Source organism: Cyanistes caeruleus, chromosome 21, assembly GCF_971803275.1.
Source record: "Cyanistes caeruleus chromosome 21, bCyaCae1.hap1.1, whole genome shotgun sequence".
Classification (NCBI taxonomy): domain Eukaryota; kingdom Metazoa; phylum Chordata; class Aves; order Passeriformes; family Paridae; genus Cyanistes; species Cyanistes caeruleus.
Genome location: NC_141721.1, coordinates 5353117 through 5376231, shown reverse-complemented (window position 1 = coordinate 5376231; position 23115 = coordinate 5353117). Strand labels below are relative to the sequence as shown.

General features: G+C 46.6%; 2 protein-coding genes across 2 annotated transcripts; one reads left to right on the top strand and one right to left on the bottom strand.

Annotated features, from left to right (window-relative positions):
- Nucleotides 1–1593: 1593 nt before the first annotated feature.
- SLC13A2 (solute carrier family 13 member 2) lies at nt 1594–14073 on the bottom strand. Its single transcript, XM_023939230.2, has 12 exons — nt 13808–14073; nt 10700–10828; nt 10171–10307; nt 8841–9061; nt 7789–7966; nt 7455–7577; nt 6326–6547; nt 6127–6224; nt 5459–5580; nt 4132–4293; nt 3121–3258; nt 1594–2385 (listed from the first exon to the last, which is right to left on the bottom strand). Exons 1-12 carry the CDS (start codon nt 13907–13909, stop codon nt 2254–2256), a joined length of 1764 nt encoding a protein of 587 aa, XP_023794998.1. The 5' UTR covers nt 13910–14073; the 3' UTR covers nt 1594–2253.
- Nucleotides 14074–17241: 3168 nt separating this feature from the next.
- SLC46A1 (solute carrier family 46 member 1) lies at nt 17242–22445 on the top strand. The gene is made up of 5 exons (XM_086858876.1): nt 17242–17871; nt 18241–19093; nt 19437–19520; nt 20468–20624; nt 21139–22445. The coding sequence occupies exons 1-5, from the start codon at nt 17638–17640 to the stop codon at nt 21212–21214; spliced, it is 1404 nt and encodes a 467-aa protein (XP_086715002.1). The 5' UTR covers nt 17242–17637; the 3' UTR covers nt 21215–22445.
- The last annotated feature ends 670 nt before the right edge of the window (nt 22446–23115 follow it).

The window sequence follows — 23115 nt, the reverse complement described above, 5'->3', positions numbered from 1 at the left end:
TTCTCTTCTCTTCTCTTCTCTTCTCTTCTCTTCTCTTCTCTTCTCTTCTCTTCTCTTCTCTTCTCTTCTCTTCTCTTCTCTTCTCTTCTCTTCTCTTCTCTTCTCTTCTCTTCTCTTCTCCAGATTTTCACTCCTATTTTTTTCTGGAATTTGGTCATTTTTACAGCCTCTGAGTAACTTCCACTGCAGATATTCCCTGGTAAATCATGTACTCACCCATGTTAATGAACGTGGAACACCCAGCATTAATGCATTGGCCCCATGACACTTTGCTACTTGATGTCTCTCTCCTTTCTTCTTGAGATTGGCATAAAGATTGCACCTGTGCTCCTGCAGGTACTTTATGCACACCACAGCCTCTGAATAATGTAGACTAATAGAAAAGACTTCAAAGAACCAAAACACAGTTTTAAAATGGCTGGAAGGAGAGGCTGACGGGAAATGTTATAAGAATTCCACCTTTCCTGCTTAGCTAAGCAGTAATTTAGCAGGACAGGTAAAGTCTGTGCCAGTATTTCAAAGAAAACAAAAAGCAAACAAAAGCAGAACACACTGCCCTGATGCTGGAGACAAAGGGAGGGAGAAGGGAGAGGCTCTCAGCAAATCATCTGCTCTAGTTTGTCATTTTTAAGTCTTCAGACAGAGGGTGAGAAGGATAATGAAAATATTTAGAGAGATTTGGGTGTTATTTGATAGAGGGAGACGCAAGGGGAGAGTGGTGCAGCAGTGACCCGAGCAAGTCATTATGTGATTGAAATCTGTTACCCAGGAGCTCATTAGCAACAGAGAGTAAATGCCTTTCCTTCTGGAGCTGTGGGTATTCTGCTGGATATCTATCTCACATCAAATTAAAACTCTGTCAAAGCCACAGCAGGATTAACACCAGGCTGCTCTTTCCAAGACAGTGATTTCCACAGACACTGGAAACATCAGTGCTGAGGGATCAGTGACCAGCAGACACCAGAATCATCTGGATATTTGGAACTGGAATAAAAATGCTGCAAGTCAGTGAATTCAGACATTTTATGAATCAAAATTGCATTGCACAGGATAAAGAAAAAAAGAAAGATTTTAGGGTGAGCATATTATTTTAGAGTGAAATTCGGTCATTTTCTCATGGAACCAGTGTGGAGATCCCATCAGAGTGGGATTTCAGAAATGCACTTTGTGTTTAAGCAGGGAACAGCAGAACAGAGGTTTCAGAGCAAACCTCAGGGGCACACACTGAATAACTGCTCATAACCTCATTTATGGCAGCGAGAGGTTGTTTTGGCAGAGTGCCTTGGGATATTTGTCAGTTTGGTCATTGGGAATTTATCTGCTGCTGAAAGTCAGCTCCAGCAGAATAGGGATTAGATATGGAACAGGATTACATAATAGGCTTTTAGCAAAGAAAATCTTGGGCTGGACATTCCAAGATATTTGGCTCAGTAATAATAACATAATTACGACTTTAAAGATAAGAGAAAATCAACCATGCTGATTTCTGTGACTATTTAAAGATATTGTAAGTGAGCACAAGGACAAACAGTTGACACCTGGAAAACAAAAGCAGTGATTTATAATAAAATAAACTGCAGAACACAGAGGTACATTAAAAAAAAATAAATCTTTAATGCAATCATGTATATTTTAGGACTTAGGGATTCTCTCCTTTTCAGGGGAAGGTCTTATTATGAACTTGCAGGCTGCAATCTGACATAAATAACACTGGGGCGGATGTTCTGGAAGAAAAATCATCTTTTACATGCCTAACATTGGGACTGAAAATAAATATATTTCAAAATGATTTTTCAGTGATCACAGCTTGCTGTCAGTGCCCACAGAGTACATAACAATCATGTACACCTTGCACATTTACACATGGACAGGTGGAGAGCTGTGACAGCACAGATCTGTGCATGGAATCAGGAACTCAGAGTCTCTCTCCTTCCTCTCCTGTATTCACACCTCTCTTTTTGTTTTAACTTGCTGCAGATTTCAGACTTGCTGGAAAAGCACTGGGGGCAAACACCCCTGCAGAGGCAGAAAATCTAAAGGTGGGAGGGCTGGAAAGCCAGAAGCCACCTCGTCCTGCTGGGGTGACAAACCCGAGCAGCAGCCGGGCAATTTCACTGCTGTTATCAACAGGAGGATTTCACCTGTCCTTTTCCACAGAACAGGATTTTCTCTAAACCTCTGCCTCTGGGGGTGATAGTCCTGCTGTCCTTGCAGCTCTGGCAGGAGCAGCCGTGGTTCTGCCTCCTGCCCTCGTCACAGACAGGTCCCAGTCTTGTTTGCCCACGATGGGAAGGTTTGCAGCTGGAACAAGGATGATGCCCAGGTGTTGATGGCCAGAGTGATGGTCAGAACTCCCAGAATGTTGAGTACAAACCCAGCTTTGGCCTAGAATTATAAAAGAGAAGCCTTGTTAGCAGCCCTGAGCACTTTTTTCCTTCCTTGATGGTTGGGATGGGTTGCATGGTTTGATTTTCTCTTTGGCTGTTTTTTCACACCTCCACCAAATTACATTTAAGTTGTTTTTCCTCACAAACATAATTTGCATAAAGCAAAAGGTTTCCATTGGATAAAACTCTTAAAACTACAAGTCCCAAAATCCTTTTAATCCATGTCTCTTCTGACCTGGTATTTCTCTCTAACTTACTTTGGGTTTCTTCTTGGATCAGTGATAAGTTAGGGAAGTTATCAAGAGACATGGCACGGATGTCCTTGTGTCTTCAGTGATTTCTGGAGGTGTCAGGGCACCCAGTGAGATGTGCCAGGCTGTTCCCTGTCCCTGCAGAAGGACTGCCCAGGTGACAGGGCTCTTTGACACCCTCATGCTCTATATTTGGATTTTTCAAGCAGTTGGACATTCCCAGCTCTTATTATAAAATCTTCAAGAAGCCCTGGCTGTTCTTTAAAAGCTCATTAGCACCTTTATAAGATTCTCAGAGTGTATTAGAGACAGTGTGACCCTTTCTTTACACACACACACACATCTCCTTTCCACTTGACATAAGCCAGGCACAAAGACTTTTCTAACGCTGCCCCAAGAAAAACCAGCATTGGGAAAAGGAAAGACCAAACCTAGGGGTGAAAATTTTGGAAAGAAAACGTTGTTTGGTTAATTTTCCTCACCATATCAATAACCCTGAGCTGTCCATAGGAAAAGACAATGGCATTGGGAGGAGTTGCCACGGGGAGCATGAAGGCCAGCGATGCAGAGAGTGTACAGGGCAGCATGACATAGAGAGGGTTGAGGCAAATTGCTTCAGCCTGTGCACAAAAAAGAGAGCAGAGATGATGGTTTTGATACCCAGAAATGCACAGAAACCTTCTGGAAGAAATCTGATTGTATTTGTCCATGTCAGAAGCCTCATTCTTCTTCAAACACTGCAGCCACTCATATTTTGGCGCTGCTTTAGACACTTCCAGCATCTTTATGCAGCAAATGCAAGAATTGATTTTGTGGTCAGGGCTTTGTGTTGTTATAAATGGATAAATAATGCTTATATTCAGCTCTAAACTCTGGTTTCAAATTGGTTAAGAGCAAAATTAAATTATCAGGGGAGGCAGGTGAAGCTCTGAAGGTGAGAGCTTTGGCTTAGGGGTTGGCTGGAGTCTGTACAAAAAGATGCAAAAAGATTTTGGAGGAGCTCATTCCAGTTTCTACCTGAAACCAGGTTTGCAGAGCTCTGCCTGCCCCAGCGACAGGAATCTCCTGTGGAAATGCAGAAGTCTGAATTAGGTCATGCTATCACCTTCAGAGGCTTCTGGAAGGCCAGTGGTGGGGGTGAGATGGGTGAAATACGGTCATGGAATGTTGCAGGCAAGGAAATTCTGCTGCTGGTGCTGTCCCCGTGCAGAACAAATTGGAAAAAACAAGTACAGCTGGCAGTGACCTCATGTTTAGGCCAGAAGGCAAAGTCTTCATATGCCAAAGAATTTAATCCCTTGCTTTTCACCAGCAGTGATTTTAGAAAGGTGGAGCTAAGCACGGTGTGTGTTCACATATGCACACTCAGATTTTTGTTTTAAGTCCTGATGGGGTACAGGAAACAACACTTGGCTTTGCCAGCCAGTTATAGTTTTGACAGCTGAGAGCTGAAGAACGTCCTTATGAGAGTATTTTGAGAGGCTGGGACTCACCATTGAAGCCAGAATGGGGAGGAAGAGGGTGGTGGTGGCCACGTTGCTGGTGCACTCGGTGAAGGTGGCGATGAGGAGGCACAGCAGGAAGGCGATGGCTGGGTGAGGGATGCTCTGCAGGGGCGTCAGCTGCGTGCCCAACCACTCAGACAGACCAGATTCCTGCAACACAGCAAAGAGGGGTGCCAGGCTGGGCAGGGAAGAGCCACAGCAGTGCCCTGGTGAAGCTCTCATTCCCTCCCTTCTCAGAGCAGTTCTCGTGCAGACTGCTGAAAAACACATTGGATTGTTCAGCAGGTTAAACAACAGCAACAAAACCCCATTATTTCCCATCCAAGGAATTGGAAAGTAGGAGATCCTGCATTTATAGTGCAATATTGACAGCAAATAATTATTTCTCTGTTCAGATCATTACTTGTATGTGATCAATGTTTGAGGCGCATTTTTTTTAATGTAAGCAAAGATATTTGAATTAATTTCCTAAAATATTTTTATATATATCTTATCACATGCTGTAGTGATTTAATGTCATTTCATCACACTGCCTCAGATCTTAATAACTGTCTGAATCTTTTCACACCCTTCATCCTTGTCAGTCACTGGGAAGTAGCAGCATCCACTCTGTCATTCTGGGGTTTCTGCAGCAGCTTTTATGTGTTTGATTATTTATTCTAGCATAAATTAAAATATTTTTAATTATTAATATAATTAAATTAAATATTTCCTTTTCCAGACACGTGATTTTCCATTTTAATTTTGATCTTTGAATTGTAAGCTAGTACTTCTAGGTGCTTGAAGCCTTTTACAATTTCTTTATTGTGTATAGATTTAATAAATGGATTGTCTGTTCCATCACTCAGATCATTACTGAAAAATAATGTGTAGCACTGGGCTCACTCCTGCAGATGTTTTTTTCCTGCTCCTGAAGTTTCTCTAGCTCTACATTTCTCTTTTAATAGTTTAATTTAAATCCTATTTCCATAAATCCTTGGTTTGAAATACTTTGAGGACCCCTCCTGGGTAAATCATCTCATGGTGGCCTCATCAATTACATTTTATTTAAACATTTAACGTGTTGGGGCAGTTTCTTAATCAACCACTTTTCCAGAAGCACAATTAACTGTGCTGCCCTGATTGGTGGTGCCATCCCATGGCACAGGGAACAACCAGGATTTGTCCTGATCCCAGCATTCCAAGGATGGTCCCAGCTCCAGGAGCTGGGGAAAGGAGCATCTGATGCTCCCAGTGTGCCCTCTTGTGTCCTGGGACAGCAGGAAGAGCAAAGAAAGCGCCCAGGAGGACACAGGTCTGAGCTGAGGAATGTTACCTCACTGCCTTTGGCCAAGGCAAAGCCACCTCCCAGCAGGAACACGATGTTCCACGGCATCTTCTCCTGAACGGTTCTCCAGTCCAGGAGGGCTGGAGGTGCCCGGAACTTTGCTCTGCCCTCTGGAACCCAAAAGAGATTTGGTGAAGAAGCCACGTTGGACTCTCCAAAGGAAGGAGAACTTGGTGGGAGGTGAGTTTGGTCAGAGTGCCAGGAATCCCTTCTGTCAGCAAACTCTGCAATGATCTCCTGAAGCAAATGCTGGGAGCACCACCAACAAAGGTTTTAAAACTTGACTTGCAAAAACTCTAATGAATGATCTGTAGCTGCTCCAAGGAGCACAGCAGGAGGCAAGGAAGGGTGAGTTAAAGGTGTGGCAACAGCTCTGTGTGTTTCTCTTAAGTCCTGTATTCCCTCCTGAAGATTCCAGCTCAGAATCCTTTACAAATGTGTGTAACAGGAGCAGGAACACTGATAATTAGGATAAGAGTTTCCTAATTAGTTAAATGATGAAAAACAGAGAATTTCATGCAATGTGTGCTTTGCCAAACCCAAAGCACACAGCTAGAAGAGCAGCTTGAATTGTTATTAAATATTTGAAGTTTCCTTTGTAAACTGAAAATGTGAAAATTTCCCATGTACCTATTTTTGGTGCTTCAGGGACTCACCTGTTTGCTCTTCATCTCTGTCCTGGTGGGAAAAACCAGAAGGGAGGATGAAGAGCAAAATGGAAATGAAGAGGGCGACTGTAGCATCGGTGACATAGCTGCAATAGAGCAGTCAGGTGTTTATTCAGGTGTGTTTTCAGTTGGGTAAAATCCAGCCAACTCCATTTTTATTCAAAGTGAGGAGGAGAAGAGGCACTACCTTGTGTTATCTTTGTTGAAGAGCACGGTTGCCCAGCCTGGGATGAATCCAGGTTCTCTTGTAAACCACAGCAGCACCAGGAGAACGAAGAGGATTGAAACTTCTATTTCTGCAAATTTCATTTTGCCCAGTTTCTTGCTCTCTTCCTTGATGGTTTCATAGGCCTGTTTCTCCTTAGCCTTGGCAGCAGGACTGGCACCACAACCAAAATTCTTCTTAAAACTGGAAGAAAACGGATGAGAAATGTCAGAGAAATTCGAGAGTTAAAAATCTAAATTTTGTACTCAATCATAATGCCTCAATATGTATTTACATATGAATATTGAAATTAAATATATTATAATTTGCAACCGTGGTGAGTAGGAGCTGCATGTCTTGGCAAGATGACGAGAAAAAAGCTTCCTGCACATAAAAGCTCATTATTTAAATGTAAAGAAGTGAGATATCTGGGCACAGGAGGAAAAAAAATTACAGAATCACACAATGGTTTGTGTTGGAAGAGACCCTAAATTCCATTTCATTCCAATTTCCTGCCATGGGCAGAGACACCTTCCACTAGGCTGGGACAATGTTAATGTGATTGACAAGGCTGCTTGATCACTGGGAAGAGCTTTTTAAATTGATAATGAGAATTTGAAAGGAGGAATTTGAAGGCAAAAATACCATTTCAGGTGTAACAGCACTCATTCCATGTAAAATTAGGGAAGTTGGGATAATACAAACGTGATAAGCTGAGAATTAAACAGGCAGGCAATGCAAACTGGTGGTGTTGGGTGATCTGCAGCAGAACTAATCTAGGTCTGGAGCAACCCTGGTCACAAAGGCATTTAGCAGCTCTCTGTAGAAATCAATTTCCTGCTCTGGAGCACAGCAGGACACGACAGCAATGCTGCAGAACAGGTCATGTGCACTCAGAGCTCCCTATTTTCATTTACAGAGTACTTTTAGCTAGGGTTTGATCAGATCCCTCGAAGAAAAACTCGCAGAATTGTAACAGGCACTGAGTGTTCTGTTCTGGTCTCTGGTGTGCCGGGGCTTTGTCACCTCCTGTGTGATTTTCCTCATCAATAAAAAGGTTCCTGGTGTTGGACCAGCCCTTGACCCAGTGCAGGGGCTCAGGGGAACTCACTTGAAGCCCAAGTACAGGATCTGCAGCCAAATCCACGCCAAAATCAGCAGCACCACCATGGTGGGGAAGGCAAAGGAGAACCAGGAGGCAAAGTTGATGATGCCACCGTTGTCTTCAAAGAGGCTGGAAAATGCAGGTGGCTGTTAGCATCCAGAATTCCACGTTCTCTTTTGTCCTTCATTCATGAGTCAGCAAAGGGGAGGTTCAGTGGGCTCCATTAAGGAAAAGCAGCTCCCAGGAAAGGGACCAGACTGATATTTTCCTTTTCTGAGCTGCCTGGGAGTCAGCTGCAGCACAGTGCTGCACTTCTGGGGGCATGTAATCCCAGACTTACTCATTAACCTGTCCTTGCAGCACGAGGTTTGGTGTTGTCCCAGTCAGGGTGGCGATCCCTCCAATGCTGGATGAGTAACAAATGCAGAGGGACATTCCCTTGGAGAGGTTCAAATGTTTCTTCTCAATCTCTTCATTTCTCCCACTCTCTTCCTCCACTGTCAGGACATGAGAATTACCTAGATCCCAAGGAATAAAAGAGATGCAGGAGGATATTGGACAGGAAAAGACTTTGGGCCTGCATTATTTAATATTTCAAGGCTAGAACACAATGGATTCACAGCTGAAGGAACCCAAAGTTCTTCATTTTAAGGCTGGCATTGTTAATTTTTTGATCTTCTTCCCATTTTCCCTGGTTGTCTTGACACAGAACAGTTTTTCAGAGGGGAATTTGAAATGTGTGATAAAGTTTGAACCCACTGCTGACACTTCCTTGTGAATGAGGGCGATGTCTGAACAGGGGGTGAGGCAAGAATTCAGGGAATTACAGCAGAGTTGGAGGAGCTGGGCTGAAGGGAACTTTTCCTGTGTGCTGGCACTGAGGTTCATGTTCAGAAACACTGCAACCACCTCAAAAATGGGGAGAAGGGCAAGACAGCTGGTAAAGAGATATTGTTGCTTGATTGTGTACCTTTGGATCAGAACAATCATTTTAATCCCTAACCTTCCAGCTGGAAATGGGCCAGAAATCTTCCCTTGGGAATTCCCTGTTATAAGTTACACAGTAGATAATAATTGAACAGACATAAATATGCAGGGAGATAGGAAGCCTGATGTAAAGCCTTCCCCTGGAAATTGGAGAATTTGTACTTTTTGTCTTTTTATTGATTAGCTATAACCTCTTTGTATTTTTGATTTAACTTCAGCCAAGTCAGCAGCTCACTGTAGTTCTGTCTGGTTCTTGGAAGAGCCTCAGCAGTGCTGTGTGCTGCAGTCAGGATGATTTGGGGACAACCTTCTTTTAGAATTTTAACAAAGGAATTGCTTTGACAGAAGAAAGCACCAGGTCATTCTCCATCAACCTGAAGAGAAAACCACCCACAACCCATTCACCTTTTTCCTCTGGTTCTTTGAAGCTGTCAGGTGACTTCTCCTGCAGCTCAAAGGCTTTGTTTGTGTGCTCAGACCCTTGGCCAGTGGTGTCAGACTCAATTTCTGACTTGTGCAGCTGCTCCATCACTGCCTGTGCTATGGGGACCATCATGGCAGTGGTGGCTGTGTTGCTGATCCACATGGACAGGAAGGCTGTCACGATCATGAAACCCATCAGGAGCCTGAAATAAGAAGGTTTGGAAAAGCTGTATCAGAGCTCAGCCCTGAAATGCTCTTTATTTTTTGTTACAAAGAGTCAGCTGCTAATGCTGTGTTTGGAAAATGCTCAGCAATCCCCACCCAGCACTTCCTCCTGCCCTGGTCTGTTTTGTGAGAGACATAGTTAAGATTTAACATAATTTTTCTTTTTCAACCCATTTTTTGACATTCTTATGGCTAAGAAAGTGGAATCTGGTAGCTTGGAGCAAGCAGTTTATCCTGCTTATTCCACATCCTTCTGGAGAAAACATTTCTCAATAACACATGTTAATGCATTATAATGTATTTTGAAGAGGAATTGCAAGCTGAATTTGATCCCAAATGGCAATCAGTTTAAGCCATAGGGAAGATGATATCTTTTTTTTTTTTACTCTTGTTATTTTATCCCACCTCTATTATTTAAGATCCTTTTCTTTCTCATCTAAAATTCTAATCCTAGTTTCAGTATTACTCTGTTATTTGTCTCAAAATTATTCTTTAGATGAGATGTAGATTATATCTCAGATGAAAAGGGGTTTATCTTGTATGCGTTTTTATTCTATCACTTTGTAATTTCCTACAGTATTCCCTCTTCTTATGAGCTGAAACAGATTAAACAGAGTGAGGTAGCCTGTGCATGGCTTAAAGTTCTAGTCTGGAAAACATTTGTTGTTTTCCAAACAAGCACCCCTGTATTTCCTCTTCTCTTTCCAATCATCAGCAGACAGTGTCCATGTTTTCTGAATTCCAGCTGAGGTTTTTCCTGACTGCCCAAAGCTGTGCTCCAGGCCCAGCCTGGCAGCAGCCTTCTTTTTCCAGCATTGACTCTCTTGTTGCTATTTCTCCACCTAAAACCTTTTTGGAATATAAAAAAACAAAAACAAAACAAAACAAAACCCCACCCCAAACTCAAAAAGACACACCAAGAGTGTAACACCTCAAAGGATCCCCATCTGCAAGGTTGGCTCAGGCACTAACTCACTTGGGCTGTAGGAAATCATTTGTAGGGCAAGATTTGTGGATTCCCATCAGAAATGGGGATCTAACTCCATAAAATCCTTTATCCCACAGCATTTGCACCAGTGTAACTCACAGGGCTGGCCTGACACCTGTGATGAGCAGGACCCTGAGAGCCACTCGCTTGTGCAGGTTCCAGTTCTCGATGGCAATGGCCATCATCAGCCCCCCCAGGAACAGCATGTTGGTGTCCTTCAGGTACTCCTGACACACCTGGAGGGGGAGAAGGGAGAGGGAAGAGTCACAGGAGAGAGGGGGCATTTTCTGAGGGAGTTTATTCCAAAGGAATCAGCAGGGAGTAACTCTGGGTTGCGTCTGGACGGGGAATTTGCTTTGATTTCAGATTAGCAGCTCCACCCAGAGCTCACTCTGGGCTCGTGCAAGTTCTAGTCCATGGAGATGACAATAAAATCATGGAGATTTATTATATCCAATAAGACATGGAGAGAACAATAAAAGGAATAATAAAAATTAAGTAAAATAAAATAATAATGATATCAATAATATAAATATAGTGATTATTATGATGATCATAATATAATGCTGGGGAATAATTCCAGAGTAAAAGCAGCTGACTGATTAATACATGGAGTGAGATCTCTTACTGTTGTTGAATCCATGATATTCATTAGTGGGAACAGCAGGACAGGCAGGAGAGCTGTGACAGCCAAAGGCAGGGCTTCTGTGCACCAGAAAAGTGCCATCACTATGATCACATAGCCACACAGTGCCTCCTGCCAGGGGAAGGGGACACGCAGTCAGAACACGATGAACATCGAACCTGGGGCTCTTCCAGAAGCCAAGGCCCCATAATTACATTCACTGCCTGATAAAGGGATTAGAGAAAAGGTTATTTCCCGTGCTGCTCTCCCATCTGGCCTCTGACCTATGCAGATCCTAATCAAATGACAAACTGTGCAGCAATCTCCTCAGAACTCTGAGGGGAAGATGAGGCCTGCAGCGGGGACAGAAACAGTACCAGAGGAAAAGAAGCGTGGATGACTTTGGACCTTTCATGATAAGGGATTGGCAGTCACTAAATCAAGGCTTCTTGATTGTGCTGATGGTGTTATATTCTGTTTTTATGTCCTTGAGCTGTAGAATCAGTTACTGATCCAGTCAAGGCTTCTCCACCTGTTTCCGCTTCAGGTCATGGCCCAGGTGAACCTCAGCTAATCCCAACAGCCTGGACTCCTTGTACTGTAAATACTTTTATAGCTTTTCACTGGGTTTTTAGCTTAGTAGAAACTTTGAAAGGCTCACTGGCAGACTGGCTGCGGATCATTTCAGCTTCCACTGACTTGGTCTTGTTTGTTTGAGGAAAATGAGATTTTATGTCACTCTTATTCTGAGAAAACCTTGATTTAGTTCTGCTTTGGCCATTCACTCCAAATTTCATGTAAAAAATGTTTAAGTCGGTCCCTGTACACGGAAAAGATTCAAAATTATTCGTCACAACAGTGGCATTTGATTGGGCTGAGGAAGAAAGTAAGAGGAGGTTTTGGTGTCTTCTGCACTTTGGAACTTGCAAAAATTCTTGGAGACACCAAAGCCAAGGGAAGGAAACCATGGATGTGTGGTCTGGGATAAAGGATGTCCACTAAAATGGACTGGGCAGTATGAATGACTTTAAGTGTAGTGATGAGGTGGATTACAGAAGATTAAACCAAGGAGCTGGAATAATGGGTGTCAGGATTGAATTTGGGACGTTTTGGAATGCACTCAGGAATTCTGAACGTGGTGTGGAGGTTCCAGAGCTGCTGAAGGGAAAGGGAAAGCAGGCAGCTGAGCAGCACAGAGGGGAGAAGACAGCAGTCTAGGTGAGAATTACCAAAGCAGCCAGGCTGAAGAAGTCTGAGGGATTCCCAAAGACACAAAAATATTCCTTTTTGAGCCTTATTTTTGAACAAGAGAATCAAGAACCTCAATTATTCATCCCGCTGATCACTGAGAGCAATTTGCACTTTCGACAATCCTTTTTCTCCATTTTTGTTATTAAAAAACACAGAAAAATGCCTTTTGAGAGACCCTAGCAGAGATTTTGGATGTGTCTTGTAGGAACAGTGCCATTGCCTTCCATCCTTCTGCGAACAGGCTCTCAGTAAAAATGGGAAAAGTGTTTTCCCAAAGTCGGCTGAACTGTAAGGACATTCGTCTGCCTTTAAGTAAGATTTTTAGCATGGTTTGCTCTCAATTATAATAGCTCAGTGCCCAGTGCTATGTCATTATAGGGCAGGTTAATAGATCAACAGAATAGAAAAAATGTGAAATTCCACCCTGTAGCTGCTGGCTCACACACTGTGTGCAGAGGCACCAGCTTTTCCTGCTCAGAAGTGACACAGTGCACGACTTTAACCCCAAAAAAAACCTTCTTAAAGTTCCTTTAAGTCACAGAGGGGGAAAATCCAGCATGTTTTCAATTTTTATCCTGTTGCTGACTGCACAGAAAGCAGAGAGAGTCATTTTCAGAGAGGAACTGAACCAAGACTGCTAAATCATTCCACAGGTAACTCCAAGGACTCACTGTATGTAACAATGCCTTCAGCAAGTGAGTTTGAACTTGTGGCCTCAGGACAAAAAAAAAAAAAACAACAAACCCAACTCTGTCTTCTTAGAACTTTCCTGATCCTGATCTCTTTTCACTTCAGTAACTCCTTTGCCTGGAAAAGTTAACTAGCAAAAAAAAGATAGTTTTTATTTTTTTCCCCTCTTCCTAGCAAGCTCTTAAGTAATAATTTAAACTATTTTATTTACCCAGCGAGGGAATGAGAGGCCACACCTGACCAGCTGCCACACTCAGAAACAGAGCTGTGAGGATGACAGAGCTTTGGGACAGGCAGGGAAGAGTTAGGGAGGTGGGGAATGAAGCTTGGAGAAGGAGCCTAAACTGGGAATCAGCAGGAACTGGGAGGGTGAGACCAGAGAGAGGAGTTAGGACTTGGTGTCCAAAGAGAAGGGACAGGAGGGACAGTTTGGGACGAGCTCTTTTCGTGGTGCTGGGGCTGTAATAAGAGACCAGAGATTAGATCTTTCTGCATGAAGAGGTTGGGAGTGCAAGAAACAATGAAGAAGCAGCAGAAGACTGGGAGTCTGTCAGCTCCCAGCTCTCTCTTTACATGGACAATGTCCCAGAAATACCTGCCCAGATACTACAGCTCCCCAGTCAACCTTTCCTGCAGGAACCCTGAGCCAGGTGTGCTTCTTTAAAGCACCAGAACTTGGTGTTTTAAATTTAAAGTCCTTGTTTGGGAAGATTCTTACAGAAATGTGCTAAAGCAAGACTGAAATGTTATTTTCTCTTACGTAGCAGAATGTCTTGTCTGGCTAAAAATGCCTCTTCTAAGCAGCAGTGACAACATGGAAAAAATTTAAATATGTGTACTGAACACTGTTAGAAAATGAAAAGAGGGATTAATATTGAGCCTTAGGTCCACACCAGTGATCTTCAGCATAGAAAGTCCTTGTCTAAATCAGCCAGATGCAAAGCAAGAGTCACAAAACCTCACGTCACTGAGTGTTCCTCTAGAAGATGCAATCACAGATGCTGCTGCTCATCCATCTGTGCCCCAAAGTTTCACATCACCCCAATATGCTCAGGAAAAAAAGAAAAGAGATGTCCAAGCAGTAGATGCAGGTGCTCTGAGAAAGAACTTCTTTACACTTGAGAAGAGCAGCTCGGAGACGTTTTAAACTGAACTCTAAAAATTCCTTACCTTGGTAGGCAGAACCAGAGGCAGAGGGAGAAAGATGAGGGGCACCAAGACGATGATGAGATATTTCCTGCAGGCCAGCACTGCCTGCCAGGAGAAAGCCATGGTGCTGGAGCTAGCCCAGTGCTGAACGGCCTGGAATCTGCTGCTTGGAGCCTATATAAACACCAGGGAATATTAACCATTGACCTCGGGAGATTGGGTGTTGTTTTTGGAACTGTAATCGGAGAAAGAAGGAAGAGAACAAAGAAGGGAGGAGACAGTAAAGAGTGTCAGAGCAGGAACTTTCTCAAGAGAATCTTTCGGGAAGGTGATAAATCCATTAGAGATTTAACTCCTTGTGGAGCAAGTGGGTTTTTGAAAGCATCCTGGAATGACCTATACTTTTAAAAATATAATGTTTTGGTCTCTAATAATGCTCTCTTTGAATAGGTACTATTATTCCTCCTAGCAAGAAAAAGAAACTGCTCCCTCCAAAACAGGTTGAAAAATTATTTTCATTTTTAAAATTTGTGAGGGAACACTGAAATAAAAACATCTGCATCTACGATGCTCAAATACAGGGATTAGAAACACCAGAATAAAATGTTTATGTAATGTAATCATTGTTTATGATGTTTATGTTTGTTCACTGAGAAATTCACTTTGGGGAGCAAAACCCACTGGGCAGAGCTGCTGTCACCAGATGCCACTTCAAGTCCCCACACAGAAAGGGACTGACAGTCCTTACCTTTGGTTTTAGTGGTTTGGAAAAGACTTGGCTACAAGGGATCCCTTTGCAGACACTGGGCTATTTTTTATTTTGCTTTTCCCCCACCCCCCACATTTTTGATCTGGCAGGTTTATAGGCACAGCTTTGGGAGCTTGCAGGGTGTATTGGGTGGGGGAGAATTAAGAAGAAATGATGTTACAGGGAAATTAGCAGTGATTCTTGTCCCAGTTGCAGGCATCTCCCAAAACACAAGCTGTGAATCACTGGATTCCATACATTTACAGGAATAGTACAAATCATTTGAAGTCCAAAGGATATTTCTTGTTAATGCCACGTTGATGGCTTTGTTGGATCATCCAAGCACATCCCTCAGGTGATGATAACATTCCCATTTTATTGGTATAAATCACCTTGGTGCTGTTTACAGCTTTCTCAAAAAGAGAGATACGAAGGGAAGCACGGTCATTAGGTCATCTGATGTCACCTCCACAAAAAGCTTCTGCTGTTTCTGCCTCTCATCCCTTTTCTGCCAGGGCTTGTTTTCTCTCAAGAAAGTGCTAATGATGGAAAATCAGCTGCCAGATTTGCAAGCTGGGCTTGGGCATATTGCTCACAACAAACAGCATCACTTTTCTTGGTGCCAGCCTGAGCTTTAGCATCTCATCCTTGGTACAAAAAGAATGAGAAAGTGCTTTCAAATTAACTCTATTCCCTCATATCTTGAATCCATTGAATGTTTAATTACTGCCTGACAAGGTGTAGTGGCAAAAGCAGCCAACAGCAAGGTCATTTTTCTGCTTTTTACTCTTATGCCCTAAGGTTGCAATGGAAATCTAAAAGAACAGCTCGTTCTTAAATCTCTGCAACACAAAGGTTGGCCTCCAGCTGAAGCCCCGTTTATGGAGTGAAAATACCAATGGTGGAAGGGTCTCAGCTGAAGAATTGTGCTTGTTCTTTAAAATATCACCTCCACAGAGATGGCTGCCACTGTCATGCGAGTCACAATACTCTCAAAGACGATAAAAATGAGTTCTAGAAGTGCTTAACTACAAAATGAGTGGTTTATGTCTTGTTCAAGCTTTTCCTGTGGGCCGTGAGCACCTTGGTGCTGTCAGAGGAGTGATGCCAATTTACATTAGTTTGGAACTGCTCCAGTTTATATAAATGGGTTAATCTAATACTCTGAACTGTGTGCTTTGAATTTAAAGGACAACTTGGTCTTTGCTTCCTGATCTGCTCTTTGAGGCAGGCAAACCTCACAGGAAACCAAACAGCACAGCCAAAACCTTCTTTATTAAATGAGTTTATGAGTTATTTTATAAATAAAGTCCTTTATAAAAGGAAGTATTTTCTAACATGCTACGAAGTAGAAGTGAGCGTATATAGCTAAATACAATATTTTGCTGATTCCTAGTGCAGTTAAAATATTGATTTTTGTTTTGCTTGGTTTGTTGAGCATGGAGAACACGGAGGGGAGCCTTCATCCCATTCTGCAGCTTCCTCAGGAGAGGCTTTGGAGGGGCAGGGGCTGTTCTCTTCTCTGGTGACCAGTGACAGGACCCGAAGGAACAGCATGAAGGAATGTCAGGGAGTTTAGATTGCATTTTAGGAAAAGGCTCTTCACCCAGAGGGTGTTTGGGCACCAGCAGAGGCTGCCCAGGCAAGTGGTGGAGCCCCATCCCTGCAGGGGAACCCAATCCCTGCATCCCCCATCCCTGCAGGGGAACCCAATCCCTGCATCCCCATCCCTGCAGGGGAACCCAATCCCTGCATCCCCATCCCTGCAGGGGATCCCAGTCCCTGCATCCCCCATCCCTGCAGGGGATCCCAATCCCTGCATCCCCCATCCCTGCAGGGGATCCCAATCCCTGCATCCCCCATCCCTGCAGGGGATCCCAGTCCCTGCATCCCCCATCCCTGCAGGGGATCCCAATCCCTGCATCCCCATCCCTGCAGGGGAACCCAATCCCTGCATCCCCCATCCCTGCAGGGGATCCCAATCCCTGCATCCCCCATCCCTGCAGGGATTTAGGAGTGTGTAGATGTGGCACTTGGGGACATGGTTTAACGGTGGCTTTTGGACTCGATGATCTCAGAGGGCTTTTCTCACCTCAACAATTGCATGATTTTGTGGAGCATCACCCCCTGAGGGCTGCACCTTTAGCACCGGGCTGGCTGCAGCGCCAGCACCGAGGGGTCTCGGGAGCGCCCGCGTTCCCCCGGGCGGCGGGGAGAGCCCAGCCGGTCCCGTTCCGGGCGGAACGGAGCCTGCATCGCTCCGAGCCCAGCCTGCATCGCTCCGAGCCCAGCCTGCATCGCTCTGAGCCGAGCCTGCATCGCTCCGAGCCCAGCCTGCATCGCTCCGAGCGGAGCCTGCATCACTCCGAGCCCAGCCTGCATCGCTCCGAGCCCAGCCTGCATCGCTCCCAGCCCAGCCTGCATCGCTCCGAGCGGAGCCTGCATCGCTCCCAGCCCAGCCTGCATCGCTCCGAGCGGAGCCTGCATCGCTCCCAGCCCAGCCTGCATCGCTCCGAGCCCAGCCTGCATCGCTCTGAGCCCAGCCTGCATCGCTCTGAGCCCAGCCTGCATCACTCCCAGCCCAGCCTGCATCGCTCCGAGACGAGCCTGCATCACTCCCAGCCCAGCCTGCATCACTCCGAGCCCAGCCTGCATCTGCCCCCGTTCCGGGCAGAGACCATCGGTCTGGTTCCGGGAGGAGTGGAACTTGAACCATCCCGGGCGGAGCCGCGTCAGTCCCATCCCGTTCGGGCGGAGCTGTGTCTGTGTCTGTCCTGTCCGGGAGGAGCTGTGTCTGTGTCTGTCCTGTCCAGGCGGAGCTGTGTCTGTGTCTGTCCTGTCCGGGAGGAGCTGTGTCTGTGTCTGTCCTGTCCAGGCGGAGCTGTGTCTGTGTCTGTCCTGTCCGGGAGGAGCTGTGTCTGTGTCTGTCCTGTCCGGGAGGAGCTGTGTCTGTGTCTGTCCCATCCAGGCGGAGCTGTGTCTGTGTCTGTCCCTTCCCTTCCAGGCGGAGCTCTGTCTGTCCCTTCCAGGCGGAGCTCTGTCTGTCCCTTCCAGGCGGAGCTCTGTCTGTCCCTTCCCGTTCGGGCGGAGCCTCCGCCCCTCCATGGCCGCTCCGCCGCCCGCCGAGCCCCCGGTGCCCCCCGGCCGGCGCTGCCCGTCGCTGCTGGCCGTGGAGCCGCTGCTGTTCCTGGCCACCGTGTCGCTGGGGCTGCAGGGCCCGCTGGCCACCCAGTACCTGTGGGACCGGCTGGGAGCCGAGCGCGGCTACAGCGGCCGCAACAGCAGCGACTCCAGCGGCTGCGGGGACAGCAACGGGACCGCCGACCCCCTGCGGCAGGTGGGGACACCGGGGACACCGGGAGCCCCGGGACAGCCCGGGACAGCCCCGGTGCAGATGGAGAACGCGGGGGAGAGTCCGTGGGAGCGGGGAGGCACGGGGGGAGTGGGAGCTGGCGGTGGGCAGCGGGTCCCAGGGGAGAGGGAAGCTCCGGGGGAGCAGCGGGAGAGAGGTGCCCCAAGGGGAACGGGGAGCTTGAGAGGAGCTGGGAGTCCCTGGAAGCAGGGGCAGGAAGGTGGAGCTGCGAAGGGAGCAGGGGCCCGGAGGGGAAGGGGAGCGCGATGGAAGCGGGGAGCCCCGGGAGGAGCGGGGAGCCCAGTGTGGCACTGGGTTCTGCTGGAGCTCCTCAGCCGCCGGTTTCCCCTGCAGGAGGTAGAAGCCCTGGTGTCCCACTGGAACCTGTACATCAACCTGGGAGGCTTCTTCGTCAGCCTGTTCTCCGTGACTCTCTTTGGCTCATGGAGCGACAGCGTGGGCCGGCGGCCGGCGCTCATCCTGCCGGCCGCAGGCATGGCCCTGCAGACAGCCATCTACCTGCTGGTCATGTACCTGGAGCTGCACGTCGCCTTCTTCCTCCTGGGACGCATCTTGAGCGGTCTCACGGGCGACTACAACCTGATCCTGGCCAGCTGCTTCTCCTACGTGGCCGACACGAGCGAGCGGCGAGCGCGGACGTTGCGGGTGGCCATCCTCGAGGCGTGCCTGGGCACCGCGGGCATGGTGGCCAGCATCGGCGGTGGCCAGTGGCGCAAGGCCCAGGGCTACATCAACCCCTTCTGGCTGGCCTTTGCTGCCAGCCTTGCTGCCACTCTCTACGCCGCTTTCTTCCTCCGGGAGTCGGTGAAGCAGAAGAAAGCGGCCAAGCTGTTCACGCTCAGCCACTACAAGGCTGTGTACAGGCTGTACGCGGCCCCAGAGCACCTGAGCTCCAGGTGGAAGCTGGCTCTGTACTCCCTGGCTTTCTTTCTGATTGTCACGGTGCATTTTGGAGCCAAGGACCTCTATGTTTTGTATGAGCTCGGCTTCCCTCTCTGCTGGGCTTCTGATCTCGTCGGGTACGGCTCGGCCGCCAGCTACCTGGCTTACCTGAGCAGCCTGGCGGGGCTGAGGCTGCTGCAGCTCTGCCTTGAGGACACCTGGGTGGCTGAGATAGGACTGATCTCCAACATTGCTGGGCTGCTGGTGATTTCCCTCGCTACCACAACGCCGCTGATGTTTACAGGTGATGCTGAAGGCTTGAACCCCTGTTCCTCAGGCTTTTGGCAGGTTGATGCTGGCAGTGTGCTTCGGGCACGTGAGGATGTTCTGCCTCGTGCTCCAACAAAACTGTGGCTTGCTAAGGGCAGGGCTGGCCAAACAATGAGGTTGGAAGTGCATCCATGTAGTTCCTAGGACATCAGGCTTCCCAGAGCTGTATTACACTGCAGACTGAAGTGAGATCCAGGAGGGTGAATTGTGTCTGAATGTAGCAGGGAGACACTGCCAGCAGCTGCAGATTTCTGGGACTGACTTGGGAGACTTTATTTTTCAGTTGAGCTTTTCCTAATGTGCTGTCTTGCTCACAGGTTATGGAATTCTGTTCCTTTCCATGGCAGCCACTCCAGTCATCAGATCCAAGCTGTCCAAGCTGGTCAGTGAGACAGAACAGGGTAAGGAATTAACCACTATGCGTAAACCAGATCCTGGAACACTTTTTTCTTGGAATATTGAAGCCAGACTCTGGGGAGGTTAGGAGTTCCCTGGCTCCTCTGGACTCCTTTGCCCCTGCATTCACCCCCAGGCCCAAGGTATTTTTTTTTTCCCCAAAATAATTGTCATTATTTGATTCAGACTTGCTGCATTTCCGAGATGAGAACAAGGGAAGAAAAGCAGGAATAGTTCATTCATCCATACATTTATGTCCGAAACATTTACAAGCAGCAAGAATTAAAATGGAATATATAATGAGGAGAAAAGAGTCATTCTCCTGACCATGACTTTGCTCTGTAGATCAGTAACAGTGGGAAGAACCAGGTGCTGTTGGAGGGTTGTATCATTGACCACAGTGAAAGATCATGGATAACCCGTAGGAGGAGCAGATCTGCCTTTTGTGCACTTATGTGCTTGGAGGGTTTGCACTTGCTGTGGAACTCAGCCCAGGAATGTCTCTGAGGCAGGCAGGGGGAGGAGGGAGTCCAGGTGGCAACAACTGAGAGGTGATTTTGCACAATTCATGTTTCTTATTTTAGAATGGCGATGGCACGTACGGCGGATTTATGGTGCTAAATCTGCTGCTGTACTTAATGTTTAACAAGTGATAAGAGGCAATAAACAGATCTATAGAGCCCTGGACTGGAGCATTTACAGTCCAGCTGGTGGAAAATAGCCTGGTCATCTCCTGATACAAATCCTGCAGCTTGGGGAGGTTGTCCTGGCCACAGGCTGGACATGCCAGGCCAGTCCTGCCCCACCTTACCACACTTGGTATTCACACACCTCTCTGATGGCAAACCCTTGGAAAGACTGGCAGAACCCACTGAGGGTGATGTGTTACTGGTGTTTATAGGCAATAACCAGCAGCCTATCTCGCCATTAACCTCTTATCTCTCTTTTCCAGGTGCTCTCTTTGCTTCTGTTGCCTGTGTGGAAGGGCTGTGTTCACTCGTGGCTACAGGAGTGTTCAACTCTCTCTACCCTGCCACCTTGCACTTCATGAGGGGATTCCCATTTCTCTTTGGGGCTATAATCCTCCTTATTCCAGCAGCTATCCTTGGGTAATTTACTTCAAATGTCTAAACTTTGCCATGCAGTGTCATATGGAAAATAGCATTTACTCTTAGGATAGAAGCTGGCAGTTTTTAAGGCATATCTTCAGTTATGGTTGTGAGAGGGTGTCTGGTGCTCTGGTAAAAAGAGGTGCAGGTCATTTCCTTTGGAATCTGAATCCTAGGGATAAACCTGCAGCCTGAGCAATATAGCTACCAATATTCAAAGTGCTTCAAAGCCTCACTCCAGCCTCGATGGAATCCAAAATCAGGAACTGATTTTGCAAGTTCTCAGCAGTCTCTCTCCCTGTAATTTTTCTAGAAATTAGAGCAGAAGTTTTGTTGTGATAGAAAACAAATCCCCTGGTAGGTTCTGGGAGAGGGAATGTGTTGGGATTTGCACAAGAGCAGCAGCTCTTGGCAGGGTCATTTTGTTTTGTTCCTCTGAAACTTTTTAGGCTCACTCCATTCAGCAACATCCCCAATGTGCCTTTGAAAGCTGAAACTGTTAATTCTTTTCTAGGTGGATACAAATCTGGGATTCAAAACACGACTACAACCACTTCCAAGATGCTTCTCTGTCCCCTGCAAAAGACTGAATTTAAGGAATTGGCCAGCACAGCAGTGTCCGCCTGCACCTCAGCCCTCCCTCGAAGGACAGATCAGTGTGGGAGGGACACCCTGCTTGTCTTTACTAACTTTTAAATGCTTAATAGTTGGAAATACAGGAGGAGTTTGATTTGGAGCTGTGAATTCCCCCTCAACACTGTGTTGACTCATCTGTGGGAGAAAACCCAAGAGACCCAAAAGTCGATCAAGTCGTTGTGGGCTTTTTGCAAGGCTGGTTTGTGGTTTGGGATTTGGTGGGGCCAGAAGGCTCTGCCATGCTTTTAGTGGGGAGGGAGGACTGAGTTCTGGTTTAATTGCATTTTCCCCTCAGAGGACTGCAGCTGATGAGTTGGTGTGGGTGAGGTACAGACTGAAACAGAGGCACCCAACAGTGTCCTGCTTAGAGGGGGAAGATCTGTGCTCCAGATCTTCACATTGCCAGATAAACCCCATCCAAAGTGACGTGCCAGACCACAAAAATCCTTATGGAGAGAGGTAGCTTAGCACAGGAGTGCTATTGCTGTCCTTACTGAGTGAACCAGCTTTAGTTTTGCAAGTCAGAGGTGTCCTAAGAAGGGGATTTAATTCATGAAGTGTTGGTAGCAGTGCCAGTGGTATGTCCTGCCTGTCTGCAGCTCAGCCCAGCATCTCAGAGGTGGTTTTGACAAGTAACAGATCATCTGAGAATACTGCAGTGCCAGCAGAATAAATCCTGGGTTGGGAGGAACACGAGGATCCTTGAAGCAACTCCTGTAGGTGCCTTAATTGACAGTTGCCAAAAACGATGAAGTTAAGGAGAAAATTGTCAGAATTGTTCCCCCCTTATACCACAAAACTGAGCCCCAGTTTGATAGGTGTGCCCCAGTCACATGAAATCACTGCTGTGCTTATCCAGAGGCCTTCCTCAGCGAGCTGGTGTGGGGACAGGACTAGTGGCTTTAAGATAAATCATTTTTGCTGTATGTGGCATAATCCTGTGTTAATGATCTCAGTTCTGCTGCCTGTCCTGGGATCTGTTGATGCCAGCAAGCAAACCCTGTGTCCACGGTGCTTATAATTTTTCTTTCCAAATCATTACCTGTGTTGCTGCAATCTTGTTTTTTCTTCATTGTGCCATAAACCAGCAGCTCTGTGTACATTGCACATGCTGTTCAGGTACATGCAGTAATGACTTTGCTGTTACTTTCAGAATGAATAAAACCTCTTTTATGGTTCATAAAACTCTGGATATCTTGTGCAGCTGTTGATATTGTTTGACTCGTTTGGGTCTTCTCTCGATTATTTTCTTTCTCAATCCTTTATTGAAGACTGCAGTAAAAAAGGAGCAGCAGGAATTTATATGTCTCACGGAGAATGAGTGTGTGAGAGTGAAAAGTCAGGAAAAATGCAGGTTTGGACTTGCAAGCAGCCAAAACTTGCTTTTCCTGACCACCAGAGTAAAGCTCGCAGGAGAGCTTTGTCTGAAACCTGTCCTTCAGTATGCAGAAAATGCGAAATGCTTGCACCCAGCTCTGTCCATTGGGAGTTTGTGGTAGAAGCAGGGGGATCTGGGGAGCAGAGAAGCAGGGAGGCTTTAAGAACTTGGTGTTAGGCCACTTGCTGCGAGCAGTTACGCCAGGGAACACGGGAGTTACGGCTCTGGTTGCTGGGCTAAGCCTGGAATTGGCCTCCCCGAGGAACAGGGCATGCTGTGAGCGTTGCAGTAGGTGTTTGTGGCTGAGGTGATTGTGAAGTAAAGTCCACTCTGTGGGTGCCAGTTCAAGCAGGTGCTCAGTGTTGTGCGGTGAGGCGGAACCTGGCTCTGCGTGGGGAGAGATTCAGTGGCAGCTATTGTGCCTTATTAAAAAAAAATTAAACCAAAGTTTTTCTGGGCCGTCCTTCAAGAGTTGCA

Coding starts and splice junctions, on each gene's coding strand:
- SLC13A2 (XM_023939230.2), bottom strand. CDS start 13,909: ATGGCTTTCTCCTGGCAGGCAGTGCTGGCCTGCAGGAAATATCTCATC. Junction 7,967..8,840: donor CAAAGAACCAGAGGAAAAAG/GTGAATGGGTTG, acceptor CTTGGGATCTAG/GTAATTCTCATGTCCTGACA. Junction 2,386..3,120: donor AGCTCAGGGTTATTGATATG/GTGAGGAAAATT, acceptor TTATAATTCTAG/GCCAAAGCTGGGTTTGTACT.
- SLC46A1 (XM_086858876.1), top strand. CDS start 17,638: ATGGCCGCTCCGCCGCCCGCCGAGCCCCCGGTGCCCCCCGGCCGGCGC. Junction 17,872..18,240: donor CCGCCGACCCCCTGCGGCAG/GTGGGGACACCG, acceptor TTTCCCCTGCAG/GAGGTAGAAGCCCTGGTGTC. Junction 19,094..19,436: donor AACGCCGCTGATGTTTACAG/GTGATGCTGAAG, acceptor TCTTGCTCACAG/GTTATGGAATTCTGTTCCTT.